Source organism: Gorilla gorilla, chromosome 10 (genome assembly GCF_029281585.2).
Source record: "Gorilla gorilla gorilla isolate KB3781 chromosome 10, NHGRI_mGorGor1-v2.1_pri, whole genome shotgun sequence".
Lineage (NCBI taxonomy): Eukaryota > Metazoa > Chordata > Mammalia > Primates > Hominidae > Gorilla > Gorilla gorilla.
In genome coordinates this window covers 47826789-47840965 of record NC_073234.2, presented here as the reverse complement: position 1 = coordinate 47840965, position 14177 = coordinate 47826789, and the positions used below count along the sequence as shown (strand labels likewise).

The following is a 14177-nucleotide window of genomic DNA, read 5'->3' as shown; positions in this document are numbered from 1 at the left end:
CTGCAACCTCTGGTTCCCGGGTTCAAGTGATTCTCCTGCCTCAGCCTCCCAAGTAGCTGGGACTGCAGGCGTCAACCACCATGCCCAGCCTGTATCTTTTTTTTTTTTTTTTTTAATTAAAAACCATTTTTTTTTTTTGGCCGGGTGCAGTGCCTCACACCTGTAACCCCAGCACTTTGCGAGACCAAGGCGGGTGGATCACCTGAGGGCAGGAGTTTGAGACCAGCCTGGCCAACATGGTGAAACCCTGTCTACTAAAAATACAAAAATTAGCTGGGCGTGGTGGTAGGCACCTGTAATCCCAGCTGCTCAGGAAGCTGAGGCAGGAGAATCGCTTGAACCGGGGAGGCAGAGGTTGCAGTGAGCTGAGATGGCACCACTACACTCCAGCCTTGGCAAAAAGAGAAACTCTGTCTCAAAAAAAAAAAAAAAAAATTATTCAGATATAGAGGGAGGCTACAGGATTTTGGAGCCCACTGAATGAGTGTGGCTTCCAATCTTTGCAGACAGACCCCCATCTTCACTAGAGAGCACTGCTTCCGACCTGCCTCATCGCCCTTCCTATAGTCACCCTCCACAGCTGAAGCACTGCTGCCACCCTGTGGTCACAGCTCCTCATTGCCAGCTCCGGCCATTTCCTTTTCCTAGAATAGACCTCTGCAGAGGAAGTGAGGAGGGTGAGGCTGAGTGGAGGTGCTAGGGTCCAGTCTCCAGGGAGTCCCAGAAGGACAGGAGCAGGCTACTATGGGGCTGGACTATCATTCTGCCCCCGACTCTGGTCACCACAGCCTCTGCCTGGCCCTGGCTCTCACATAGAGTAGCCTAGAATCCTGTCTTAAGAAAAATCAGAATCACTAATCCTCAGGGAGAGGCCTTCAAAGCCATATGGTGCAGGTTCCTTCTAATCCTCGAGTCCCTTTTGGAGCATCCCCACCAGTGTGGGTCTCTAGCTTGTGCTGAGGAAGAGCCATGACGTAAAGGCCTTAGCCTCTGCTTGAGCAAGCTGTCTCCCGCTCTGAGCTTCAGTTTCCTCACCTGAAACATGGGCCCATTTTACAAGGAATGCCTTCCTAGGGTGTGCATTACTTAACATACTTTTTGTAATCCATTCAATAAAACAGCTGGCATAGAACAGGTATCCTCAAAACGTTAGCTGTGATTGCCTCATGTGCCCCAGTCGGGGAACTTACCATCTCCTCAGACAGTCTTCGGACATATTTATCCTTGTGCTGAGGGGGCTTTGGGCTTCCTGTGACTTCTACTCGGGGTCTTAGTTTGCTCCATTAAGTCTCAACAGAACATCTCATCTCTTTCATGTGTAAAAGCTCTTCATATTTTTGAAGAGAGAGTTCAGTCTTACACTCCAGCTTTTTTTTTTTTTTTTTTTAACGATGGAGTCTGGCTCTGTCACCCAGGCTGGAGTGCAGTGGTGCGATCTCGGCTCACCGCAACCTCTATGCCTCCCGGGTTCAGGTGATTCTCCTGCCTCAGCCTCCCAAGTAGCTGGGATTACAGGCACACACCACTATGCCCGGCTAATTTTTGTATTTTTAGTAGAGATGGGGTTTCACCATGTTGGCCAGGCTGGTCTTGAACTCCTGACCTCAAGCAATCCACCCACCTTGGCCTCCCAAAGTGTTGGGATTACAGGCATGAGCCACCGCACCTGGCCCACTCCATAGTCTTTTTTCTCAAGGGGAAGCACCCCACTCTTTAAGGCAAGGCATCTAGGAACCAACTTATCCTTTAGATACGTAGATTAGAGCAGGTTTGGATCTGGATGCTCCAGATACCATATTTCTGTTAATGCGGACTAAGCCAGGGTAAACCTTTTCGTAAGCTTTGTCTCATGGTTGGTCCCAACCATAAAACCTGACATTCATCATCATGGTATCTTGTAGTTTTATCTTTTTTTTTTTTTGAGACGGAGTTTTGCTCTTGTTGCCCAGGCTGGAGTGCAATGGCTTGATCTCGGCTCACCACAACATCTGCCTCCCAGGTTCAAGTGATTCTCCTGCCTCAACCTCCCGAGTAGCTGGGATTACAGGCATGCACCACCGCGCCTGGCTACTTTTGTATTTTTAGTAGAGATGGGGCTTCTCCATGTTGGTCAGGCTGGTCTTGAACTCCCGACCTCAGGTGATCCGCCCGCCTGGGACTCCCAACGTTTTGGGATTACAGGCGTGAGCCATTGCACCCGACCAGTTTACCACTTCTTAAAAGGGAGTATCACGGCCACGGGGAGATGGCTTTTCTGTGGGCAGTAGCTGCTGCATCCCAGCATGATCCTTGTCTGCTCCTGTGTGACAGAGGTCCAGAGGAGCAGCGGTGTGAGGGTGGATGGGACACTGCAGAGCTGGTTCTGGGCCAGACAGAACTCAGTTGTAATCCTAGCTCTTGCACTTCACTGTGTGACTTGGCTAAACCTCAATTTATCATCAATAAAATGAAGTGACTATTCCTGTTATCACTAGGTGAACAGTAAAGCAATCTACCATTCCATGTAGCATAGGGCAGCCATTCCATGTTTACCATCCTGCTGCTTCTAGTATTTCTCTAAACATCAATTACAAGTGGCTCTGGGCTGAGCTGCATTCAGAAAGAGGCTGGTTTAGCTGGCTTCCTGTGTCCAGGATGGAGGTAACTGGTCTCCTTTGAAGTTGGAATGGGTTGATTCCTCTAATTTTGTAAACTGCCCAGTTTTCAGAGTGCAGTTTCAGTGGTGGGAACTTCCAAAACCTCATAATCTGGGCTTTGGTATTTGGCTTTCAGCAATTTCCTTTCCTGTCCTTCTCTGGACACCCATGTGCTCCTGGCCACAACACAGTGAAGACCACCACTGCCTTTCCTGCTCTCCTCAGGAGGCACAGGCTATTTGTGTCAAGTGTCTACCAAACACAAGCCACAGATAGCTTCTTAAATCATTTCTCTCCTACTGGGAAACTCCAGAGACACCTGCTATCTCTTTTGTCAAATTCTTCAGCCTGGCTCATTGTTCTCATTTGTGATGTTATTTATAAAGGAATATACAGATGCAATAAATTATCTGTGATTTCCCTACACCTCTTCCTGATTCCCACAGTCTCTGAGCATTACCTGTTTTTCTTGTGAACTCTTACCTGCTTTTTTTGTTTTTTTTGAGATGGAGTTTCACTTCTGTTGCCCAGGCTGGAGTGCAATGGCGCGATCTTAGCTTACTGCAACCTCTGCCTCCCAGGTTCAAGTGATTCTCCTGCCTCAGCCTCCTGAGTAGCTGGGATTACAGGCGCCCGCCACCAACACCTGGCTAATTTTTGTATTTTTAGTAGAGACGGGGTTTCTCCATGTTGGCCAGGCTGGTCTCAAACTCCTGACCTCAGGTGATCAACCCACCTCAGCCTCCCAAAGTGCTGGGATTACAGGCATGAGCCACCATGCCCGGTTTTCTTACCTGCTTCTAAGTAAACTCTACCCCTCATTTCCAGACCAGCCTCCTCCTTACCATAGAAAGCTATACTTTCCGTCTTTGTCTGTGTGTGTGCTCCCTGGTCACAATGGCCACTTTTTAATGGTTGGGTGGGGGTTGGCAACAAAACACTGAAAAGTAAAAGGCCATGTGCCATCAGCAACTCTCCCACCCGCCATCCACATAAAGCACATACTAAGTTTCCTGTGAGTACTTGCTGCCAGGATGCCAAGGGCCCTTGTCTCCAAGGCAGTCCACAGGAGCTCTGCCCTGGGCCTTCTGTCATACTTTGTAATTTATAGAAATCATCCACTTTCTCTAGGCTGTATCTCCCATGTATAAAAACTAGAGACAAAAATCCCTGTTCCTTCTGTCCTAAGAAATGGGGGAGTGATGAAGATGACAGACGTGAAAGGCCAGTGACCTCCCAGAAAAGTGGACAGTGGGGGCTGTGGATAGAGGAGTGAAGCATCAGACATAACAGTGGTTCACTTGATAGTTTAATGTTATATTTGCAGCATAAATAAGGCACAATATATGCCAGGGCAAGGGAGGGAGGGAGAAGGCATAGCTGGGGGGATAACTGCTAAGTGGCAAGGGGGAAAGGAAGACAGTATGGTTAGGGAGAATAGAGCGAAGCCCCTGCCTCAGCCCAGTCCCAGGAGATTGTGAGAACCAGCTCACAGGGATCATGCTGAATCAGGTGGAGGGGAAAAGGGAAAAGACAGTTTTGTAACAAAAAACAAAATAGCCTGCAGCACTGCATCCTCCTACCTGTCAAAGGCCACCACTGGGCACTGGGGAGACCCAGACCGAGTTGAGTTCCTTGATAAGATGGAGAGGTGTTGCTACATGTCAAAAATATATAGATGAACAGAGATATAATCATAGATACACACTGCTTCCTTTTCAATAGATACTATGTTAGGATGTGGCAGCCTCCACTCTTGGGGCTGGAAGCTCATCTCCCCCCTGCCTGAAAGGTGTGTGTGTTGTAGGGGGAGGATGGGACAGCTGAAGCTCTGGCTGGTCCTTACTGTAACAGAGAACATGGAGTGACCAGTCTGCAAGGGAATATGGGACAACTCCTGTCCAGACCAATGCATGGTTTTAGGGATACGACTAGAAAGAAGACAAATCTAGCTTTTGAGATGAGTGATATGATGGGGATGACTTTAAAGGGAATGGAGGAAGAGACTGAAAGAAACGGAAGAATGTTAGTGCAAAGGCAAAAGATGTATTTGAAATATCCTCCACACCTGTAAGAATTTCCCAGCTTATCCCTAAGAAATGGTTCTCAACCTTTAGTGTGCATTAGAATCACTTGGAGTGCTTTTAAATCCTGCCCCCAGAGTCTGTGATTCAATAAGTCTGGGATGGGGCCTGAGAATGTGTATTTCTAACAAGTTCCCAGATTACTGTGGCACTGCCCTAAGGTAAAGTCAGTGAAACTATTGCCACTTCTTACAGCTAAAACATCACTCACCAGTAGCTACTGCTGGTGAGATAACTCTGTGCTATTAGCCCCCCATTAAAAAAATAAACCCTAGTAGCTATGATACAAACCTACATCTACAAAGGACATAAGCTCCTTTAACCTGCCCTACTCTCCCCAGCCTTTTCTCATTCTGGGGTAGGACTTTACCCCAAAGAGAGACAACACAGCTGATGCAGAGGGTGGTAATGGTGGCCAGCAGCCACCTATGCTCATTCCTGCTAGGTAACCACCTTGGTATGGGGTGGGGGAATTTATGTCTGTATGCACATTTGTGTGTACAAACAGACACAGACAAATCAGTCCTGCACTATGAGAGGGATGACTAGAGTTATGGGAGGCTGTAGTGGGGTGGAGGGAGTCCTTTAATCTCCCTTAGGATCCCCACCTTTCCTGTTCTTCCAGACACCCCCACCCCCATCAAACATTAAGTCTAAAGAAAGCAGAAAGAGCATATCAACAAGGCATATGTGATATAGCTAGGAAGACTGGAATCTAAACAGGCTGGTTATGAAATTAAAAAAAATATAACATATTTCCTTCCTGTGTATATAATGTACAATATTAATGAAAAATTAATGATTTGGGGATGGGAAGGAAGTTATGAAAAAAGGAGAAAACTGGCGGGGATAGCTGTATCAGGGGCTAGCACCTTTAAGGAGCCTCTCAGTGTGGAGCAGGGGAGCCCCAGAAACCACAGGAAGAATTTTTTTGGTGTCTGTTTGGTGGTTCAGGCTGTACATAGGGCACGGTTGGGGTTAAGCACTCCATCTACCAGGATGGGTGGTGCTAGAGGGCAGTGAATCAAGAAAGGAGCCAAAACCAACAGAACAGGGACAGAGAAGTGAGCGAGAGGAGGTTCAGTTTGCTCAGTCCCTCTTTAACCACTACTTAGAGTACATGGTCTAATGCTTAGGGCCAAGGAGGGAGGTGAAGGCTAAGGAAGTCAGATTCGAGGTGCATAACCAGCAGCAAAAGAGTAAGTAAAGGGGGCATGACTTTTTTTTTGTTGGCCTCTCTAGTATTGTGGGAGGCTTTCTTAGACTTTTCAACTCTAAGCAAACTTTCTGTTAGGGGAATGGGGCAAAAAGTGAGCAGACCAGAAGACCTGGTTCTGTCCCCTCCCTCTGTGGCCTTGGGTACGTGGCAGCTAGCTAGAGTGCTTGTGTATCGAGCACTCACATTGGAGTGGGGTGGGAAGCCTGAGTCCTGTATTCACGTGAACGAATTCAGGACACCCACCATACACTCAGCTCCTTTCTGAAAGTGTCCTCCCTTAGGCCTCTAGAAAGGCCATGGACCTTAGGAAGGGCCAAGTGACACCTTCCATGATGTTTGGTTCTGGTCCAGATGGATCTGGAAGACAAAGATTGGGGGAGAGTGACCACATGGCTGGTAGCAATAACAAGGTAAGTGAAGTTACCTTTGACTATCAGAGAAGTTTCAGGGCAGCAATTATTCTGCCTCCTTAGTGAGACTGAGAACCAACTCAAGAACTATCTAGGGGGTTCTGACCTGCTGCTTCCTTATTTCAGTGCCATTTTGTTACTGTGGTTCTGGCAGTGCTCCTCACTGAGGTCCCGTATACATCTTCCCACTGATAAAAATGAAGTTAGGACTAGATAATTAGTCATGGGGGCTAAGAAATAAAAAAGACCCGCTACATAAATTAGCCACCCAACACAGGGACAGACTGGCAGGGCATGTATGCAGTTACAAATTAATTCTTAACTGTAAAAACACTTGACTGAAGGGGGAAGAAAAATAGTCAAGAGTCTTAGGAAAGCTCCTTAGGAGCCATAAACTCAGTCAAGCTTTAGGGCAAGGCTGCTACTGGGAAATCAAGACAATAAAAAATGAAACAAAACTCTAAAGCAGGAGAAAATCCCAGGGAGCAGCCAGCTAAAGGGGAAGTCCTGAGCACGAGTTACGGCTGTGAATTTTTAAAGGCAAAAGTGAAGTCCCTGGATGTGGTAACCTGCGTCCTGACCATCTGCCATAACATTTGCTAGTCTGAATCACTTCAGGGCCTATTCCTGTTGGGTACCTGATGGTAGAGGATGAGAAAACCATGTTTTCTCTCCTTTGTCTTTAGGGGTGTGGCCTGTTCAGCACCAGCTCTGGAAAGCAGGAGGGGAAATTTAAAACAAATGCAGCAGAACCTGTTACCTGACTGGTTCACTAGGACAGGATATCACTTTAAGGAAATGGGAATCTTGTAGCTTAGAACATTTTCTCATTCCCCTGTGACAGTCAATTTTGGAGACAAAATAAGAAAGGAAGCTGGCAGTTATTTTGTATGTATGTTTAAGATGGAGGTAGGAAAGATGGAGAGAAGGACATTCTTGGCTTGCACAGATGGCAGAAAGTGGCTCTGGGACAACTGGAAGGGTTTCATACGGAAAGGCAATTAAAGCTGACCTATCTATCCACAGGCCTCTGGCTCTGAATTGCTTCCTATGGTCCTGGTAGAAACTGCATAGTTCAGAGCCAAGGGGAGATGAGAAGCCTTAACGTGGAAGAGGGACAAGAGAGATGAACTGCTCCCTCTGCAACCCAACTCTTCAAAGTAAGAATGGTTGAGAGCAATAGTTACCAATTTCCCAGGCCAGAACCTGGGGTCCTTTGCTGGGACCAGTTCTGCACTTTCCCTCTCCTCTTCCTCCCTCCTTTCAATCTTATACTCAAGTAAACCCACTCAGGATCTTGGCTATGACGCTTCAAGATCCTGGAGCACTGCATGTAAGGAGAAGAGAGCAGAAATGGGTTGAAGAAACTCTGGAGGACCTGGAAGACCTAGTGGCTAAGCTAGGAACCTGGTGAAAGAGAAAGAAGATAGTCCAGATGGTGATGGGCACTTGTGAACAGAAGACTCTAGCTCAGAAAAGCAGACAGATGTGTGAGGGGGAGAGATGGGGTAGAACAAAGGAACTCGAGAGTCCCCTACATGACAGCCTCCAGGAGGGCTGAGTCTGAAGTAGTTACAGAAGAGAGACAGGGGCGGTAATGTTGATAGGGGAATGAAGAGGGAGAAGCAGGAGCAGAAAAATGACCAAAGATGACAATATGCTTTGGCCGGTAAACTCTTATAAAACATAAAGGAATCGATTAATCCCTAACTTGATGGAACAAGCTTTGAAATACTTTGTTCCTGTCTGCCCTGATGATTAAAACTGAAGAAGGAGGGAGGGGAGGAGACAGAATCAGCCAGTCAGATTCTGGGCCCTTCCCTTTTCACTACCAAGCAATCTTTAATAATAAGGCCACAAAATGAGGTTGCCAAGGCTTAGTGGGGTGGTGGGAAAGACCCCACCACTACACTAGATAAAGTCAAGGGACAAAATGAGGTACCCAAATAGCTCTGCAAATAGATGAAAAAGAATTAGAACTCTTGAGGGTTTCTTTCTTTTTGCTTTTTTTTTTTTGGTGGCAGGTAGGGAGAAGGAATAAAGCTTATGGAAAAACTGGAAAATACTGCTACTTCATACATCAAAGGTAACCTTACATTCTCCGTAAGTGAATGTTTTAACTAGAATTAAGGAAGAGGAAAAAGGAAACGGGTAAATAAGCAGCTATGGGAGACCTGAGTCCTGAGTCCATGGGGTGGCTGGGGCTGGGTCAGCGGGTAATATGTCATCAAATCTAGCCTCCCTCTATCTGGCAGGAAGTGGCATGCTGGTAAGGAACAAAAAGGTAACAGCCACGGCTTAGTGGGAAGAGAGGGAACTGAGAAACCCCAAACCTAGAAGTGCCAAGGGTTAGTGTTAAAAGAGACAGATACACGTGCATGGGGCAGGGGTGATTGTTCGGACCATCTGGAAAGGCCTTTGGCTGTGGATGCATCAGAAACCCCACCCTGGGGGATGATCTATGAGGCTCCGGGGCTGGGAGGCCCCCAGCACAGGTGTCAAACATACATGACCACATGGCTAAAAAGCCCCATATCTGTCCATTACTCACAACACACAATTCCCCCCCACCCATATTGCCATGTCCAAGGCAGATGGGAGGGGATAAGATGACATCTCTCTTGGCTCTTGGGCGGGCGAGCTCTGGCTGAGGACCTCTCCACCAGAGGAGGCATCATCTGCCCGCAGACTGGGACTGTGGGGTCATGATTACATGCGATTGTATCGGCATGCTCAGTTCTGTCCTTTGGCTGGCCATCTGAGTGAGGACCGAGGTGGCCACAGCTTCAGCTGCAGAGCGAACACTGAGGCCATTGCTAGGGGCTGTTGCTGAGCTGTGCTGAATCACAGGGGCTGGAGAACCCGTTGGCTCTGAGCTTTCCTTGGGGCTTTCTGCCAGGAAGGAGGGCAAAGAGCAGAGAGCAATTGGTTAGAAAACAGAATGGGGAAAGAGGCAGGACTACCTTTTGCCACAATTCTAAAGGAGCCCAAAAGGGAAATGAAACCCATCTTTTTTTTGGGGGAAAACTTCCCAGAATCCTGGCTTCTAAGTCATAAATGGGCTAGGAAATGGGAAGTTGTAAGAAGGGAAGAACTAGGCCCAAATTAACCTATCTATTCCAATAAAATGAATCTCCAACATGTTAATTACACTGTCTGGTTTCTAGGTCTTTGCATAGTTCATTACCAACTCTTATTATTCTTCATTACTTCTATTCTTTCTTGTTTTTAAGAGATAGGGTCTCAAGTGATCCTCCTGCCTTAGCCTCTCAAAGTGCTGGGATTATAGGCATGAGCCACTGCGCCTGGCCTTCATTTCTTTAAAGATGATTTAAAATAGATCTCTTTTTAGCCATCCTCTTTGATTAATTCTCACAGGAACTGAATTATTCCATTATTTTATTTATTTATTTATTTTTCCTAAGACTGAGTCTTGCTCTGTTGCCCAGGCTGAAGTGCAGTGGTGCAATCTCAGCTCATTGCAACCTCTGCCATCCAGGTTCAAGCGATTCTCGTGCCTCAGCCTTCCGAGTAGCTGGGACTACAGGTGCACACTGCCACACCTGGCTAATTTTTGAATTTTTAGTAGAGATGGGGTTTTGCCACGTTAGCTAGGCTGGTCTCAAACTCCTGACCTCAAGTGATCGGCCTGTCTTGGCCTCCCAAAGTGCTGGGATTATAGGCATGAGCCACTGTGGCAGGCCTATTCCATTATTTTTAATGTTCCTTTACCATGTAGTTGTACCACAGGTAAGTCTGATAAATATCAAGCTATGATTAAATGATATTATGAATGGTCAGTCCCTGGCCCAGGTTCAGTTAACATGTAAAACTACAAAGAAATCTTAAGACCTTCCTGACTAAAAATTAGCTAGGCATTAATGATTATAAAACATTACAAGCTATGCCACTCCACCTAAAGTGACACTAACATTTTACTACTAAACACAACTACCTGAGCTACATACAATGGTAACTCCATGTTGCTCATCAGTCAAATGTTTTTAAAATTTTTTTAGAGGGTCTCACTCTGTCACCCAGGCTGGAGGTGCCATGGCACAATCACAGCTCACAGCAGCCTTCAACTGCTGGCCTCAAGCCATCCTCCTGCTTCAGACTCCCAAATTGCCGGGATTACAGGTATGAGTCATCACACTCAGCAAGTCAAGGAGTTTTATTAAACATCGGATAGCCTCTATGGCTGCTTAAACAGAAATATGTGGAAAAAAGGCAAACGTTCCATAGTCAGTTGTATTTCTGACATCCTGATGAATGCCTGAGTCTTCTTTTAAGATTCAAATATGGCCGGGCGCAGTGGCTCACGCCTGTAATCCCAGCACTTTCAGAGGCTAAGGTGGGCGGATCAGGAGGTCAGGAGATCGAGACTACCCTGGCTAACATGGTGAAACCCCGTCTCTACTCAAAAAAAAAAAAAAAAAAAATTAGCTTGGCATGGTGGCGGGCGCCTGTAGTCCCAGCTACTTGGGAGACTGAGGCAGGAGAATGGTGTGAACCCGGGAGGCAGAGCTTGCAGTGAGCCGAGATTGTGCCACTGCACTCCAGCCTGGGCAAAAGAGCGAGACTCCGTCTCAAAAAAAAAAAAAAAAGATTCAAATATTGCCTCCTCTGTGAAGCCATCTTTGTTACCCTCAGTACATTAACTGTTTTATTCTTTGTGTTTTCACAGCATATATTCATCAAACATTTACTGAGCATCATCCATGTACCAGGCATGGGTACGCAGAGAAGAAAACGGGAACCCTATCCTTAGGAAGCTCCCAGTTTAGGGGCTTCTTAACTGGGATATCTATCCTTACCTCATCCACAGGTTTATATGACCCTATGATTCTCTCAGAGGTAGTGACAATGTCTTATTCATCATGTGTCAGGTACTTACATAATATCTATACCACACAGCAGGAACTAAATACATCTTTGCTATAATGAATATGTAAGGCCGGGTGCAGTGGCTCACACCTGTAATCCTAGCACTTTGGGAGACAGAGGTGGGCAGATCACATGAAGCCAAGAATTGGAGACTAGCCTGGGGAACATGGTGAAACCCCGTCTCTACTAAAAATACAAAAATGAGCTGGGCGTGGTGGCGCCCGCCTGTAGTCCCAGCTACTCGGGAGGCTGAGGCAGGAGAAAAAAAAAGAATAAGTAGTTTAATGGATTAACTAAGTATCAGAGTTCTTGCAGGGACTAAGTGGAAAACTGACCGTATATAGATTATATACTGATGAACAGTCCTTATCCTCTTTAGCCCATCAACAGGATTTGTTTTTTTGTTTTTTTTTTAGACAGAGTCTTGCTCTATCACCCAGGCTGGAGTGCAGTGGCACTATTTTGGCTCACTGCAATCTCTGCCTCCTGGGTTCAAGCAATTCTCCTGCCTCAGCTTCCCAACTAGGTGGGACTACAGATGCACGCCCGGCTGATTTTTTTTATTTTTAGTAGAGATGGGGTTTCACCGTGTTAGCCAGGATGGTCTCGATCTCCTGACCTCGTGATCCGCCTGCCTCAGCCTCCCAAAGTGCTGGGATTACAGGCGTGAGCCACCGCGCAACAGGATTTAAAATCACTGAACTTCTTGAAACACTTTTTTATTTTGATTTACAGAATACCACATTTGGCTCTGTAGCTGGTTTTCCTCCTCACTTCCTGGTTGTTTCTTCTCAGTCTCTTGTGGGTTCTTTCTCATTTCTATGAACTGTAAATGTTGGAGTACCCAATGGTTCATTCCTGGGACTTCTCTTTTTCTAGCTCTGCTGTCTCCCTTGGGAACTTCATCTGGTTTCAATGCTTTAAAAACTAACTATGGCCAGGTGTGGTGACTCACACATGTAATTCCAGCACTTTGGGAGGCCAAGGCGGGCAGATCCCTTAAGTCCTGGAGTTTGAGACCAGCCTGGCCAACATGGCAAAACCTCATCTCTAAAATAACAAAAAAAATTAGCTGGGCATGGTGGTGCACGCCTGTGGTCCCAGTTACTCAGGCTGAGTGGGGAGGATCACTTGAGAGCCTGGGAGACAGAGGTGGACCCTGCTTCCAAAAAATCCCAAACCAAACAAAACCAAAACTAGCTATATGCTGCCGACTCCCAGAGTTTTATCTTCAGCCTTTCCTCTGAATTACAAATCCATATAACCAACTGACTGCTTGACATCTCCACCTGTAAGCCTAATAGGCTCCTTAAACTCAGTTTGTCCAAAACTGAGTTCCTGATATACCTCCCAAACAATTTCCCCTACACTTTACCCTATCTCAATTAATGACAACTTTATTCTTGTGGTTGCTTAAGCCAGAAACTTCGGTGTAATTTTTTATTCTTTTTCTCATATATACCACCCCATCTGCTCTCATCACTTTAACTTCAAAATATATCCTGGATTCAGCCTGTTCTCATCACTTTCACTACCATCATCCCTTGCTTGTATTACTGTAATAGCCTCCTAAGTGGACTGCCTGCTTCTGCCCTTGTACCCCTGATGTCCCTAACAGAGGAATCCTGTTCAAATGTAAGTCAGATCAATTTTTTTTTTTTTTTGAGACGGAATTTCCCTCTTGTTGCCCAGGCTGGAGTGCAATGGCGCCATCTCAGCTCACTGCAACCTCCGCTTCCCAGGTTCAAGTGATTCTCCTGCCTCAGCCTCCCAAGTAGCTGGGATTACAGGCACGTGCCACCACGCCCAGCTAATTTTTTGTATTTTTAGTAGAAGCAGTTTCACCATGTTAGCCAGGCTGGTCTCCAACTCTCGACCTCAGGTGATCCACCTGCCTTGGCCTCCCAAAGTGCTGGGATTACAGGCATGCGCCCAGCCTAGTCAGATCAATTATATCACTTTTCTGCTGAAAACCCTCTAATGGCCCCCAGTGTAGAGTAAAAGCTGAGATCCTCACCATGACTGATGAGACCCTACATAAAATGCTGCTATTACGTCCCCTACTTGGTCTCCAACTACTCTCCACCCTCAACTCCAGCTGAGCCTCCTTGATGTTCCTAGATGTACCAGGTACCTTGCGACTTTGCATCTTTGCAGTTGCTGATCCTCCTCCCTATAGTACTTTTCTTCCATATAAATGCATATAGCTCCCTCACTTCCTTCAGGTCTTTATTCAAAAGCCCCCTAATCTAAAATTTCTATCCTGCTGCTAACATTTCATACTACCCTTCCCTGTTTTATTTTTCTTCTAACATTTACTGTTATCTAACATGTCATATATTTTACCTATTTATCTTGTTTATTGTCTGTCTCACCCACTAAAATATAAGCTCCTCAAGGGCAGTGATTTAATCTAATTTATTTGGTTCCCTATTATATCCCCAGCATGAAAAACAGTGACTGGCACAGAACAGACATTCCATCAATATCTGCTTAATGAATGAATGCACCCTGAAGTACATATTAAAATTAAAATTTAAGTAGAGATGTTTAAAATTGGTGATATAGTTACTCCTTTTCTATGGGAACACATCTCTGAAATAATACAGTGGAAAAATAATACAATATATCAAAGTTTGAGAGCAATAGTTCTATGAATTTAATTTGTAAAAAGAAAACTAGCATTTATTAGCTTTTATTGACCATAAGCAAATTATTCACAGTAATTTTAACTTCAGAATTGCACATGTCCTGAGCACAACTCTGTGGCCATTGCCTTCTAGCAGTATTTTATGTGCACTCATAGATTACAAACTGAAACCAACGTCAGCCTATCATTAGATAAAATGTACCCTATATCCCAACGTATCATCTGTGGTTTATGTGTTTTCTAGGCCAAGACAGTATCTTTGGAATAAGAAATACCTAGATGTGCTGGGCG

The 14177-nt window shown here is 45.8% G+C and overlaps 1 protein-coding gene across 15 annotated transcripts in view; it reads right to left on the bottom strand.

Annotated features, from left to right (window-relative positions):
- LOC101153190 (cyclic AMP-dependent transcription factor ATF-7) overlaps positions 1-14177 on the bottom strand; it is a 121635-nt gene that overhangs the window by 1465 nt on the left and 105993 nt on the right. For 11 of the 15 annotated variants that reach the window (XM_019038940.4, XM_004053239.5, XM_019038941.4 and 8 more), the window contains one exon: positions 3929-9241. The exons of the other annotated variants lie outside the window; for them this stretch is intronic. In XM_019038940.4, coding sequence (XP_018894485.1) covers positions 9024-9241 — 218 coding nt within the window. In that variant the 3' untranslated portion in view covers positions 3929-9023. Of the gene's footprint in view, positions 1-3928; positions 9242-14177 lie in introns of those variants that run through there. 15 annotated transcript variants of the gene reach the window in all.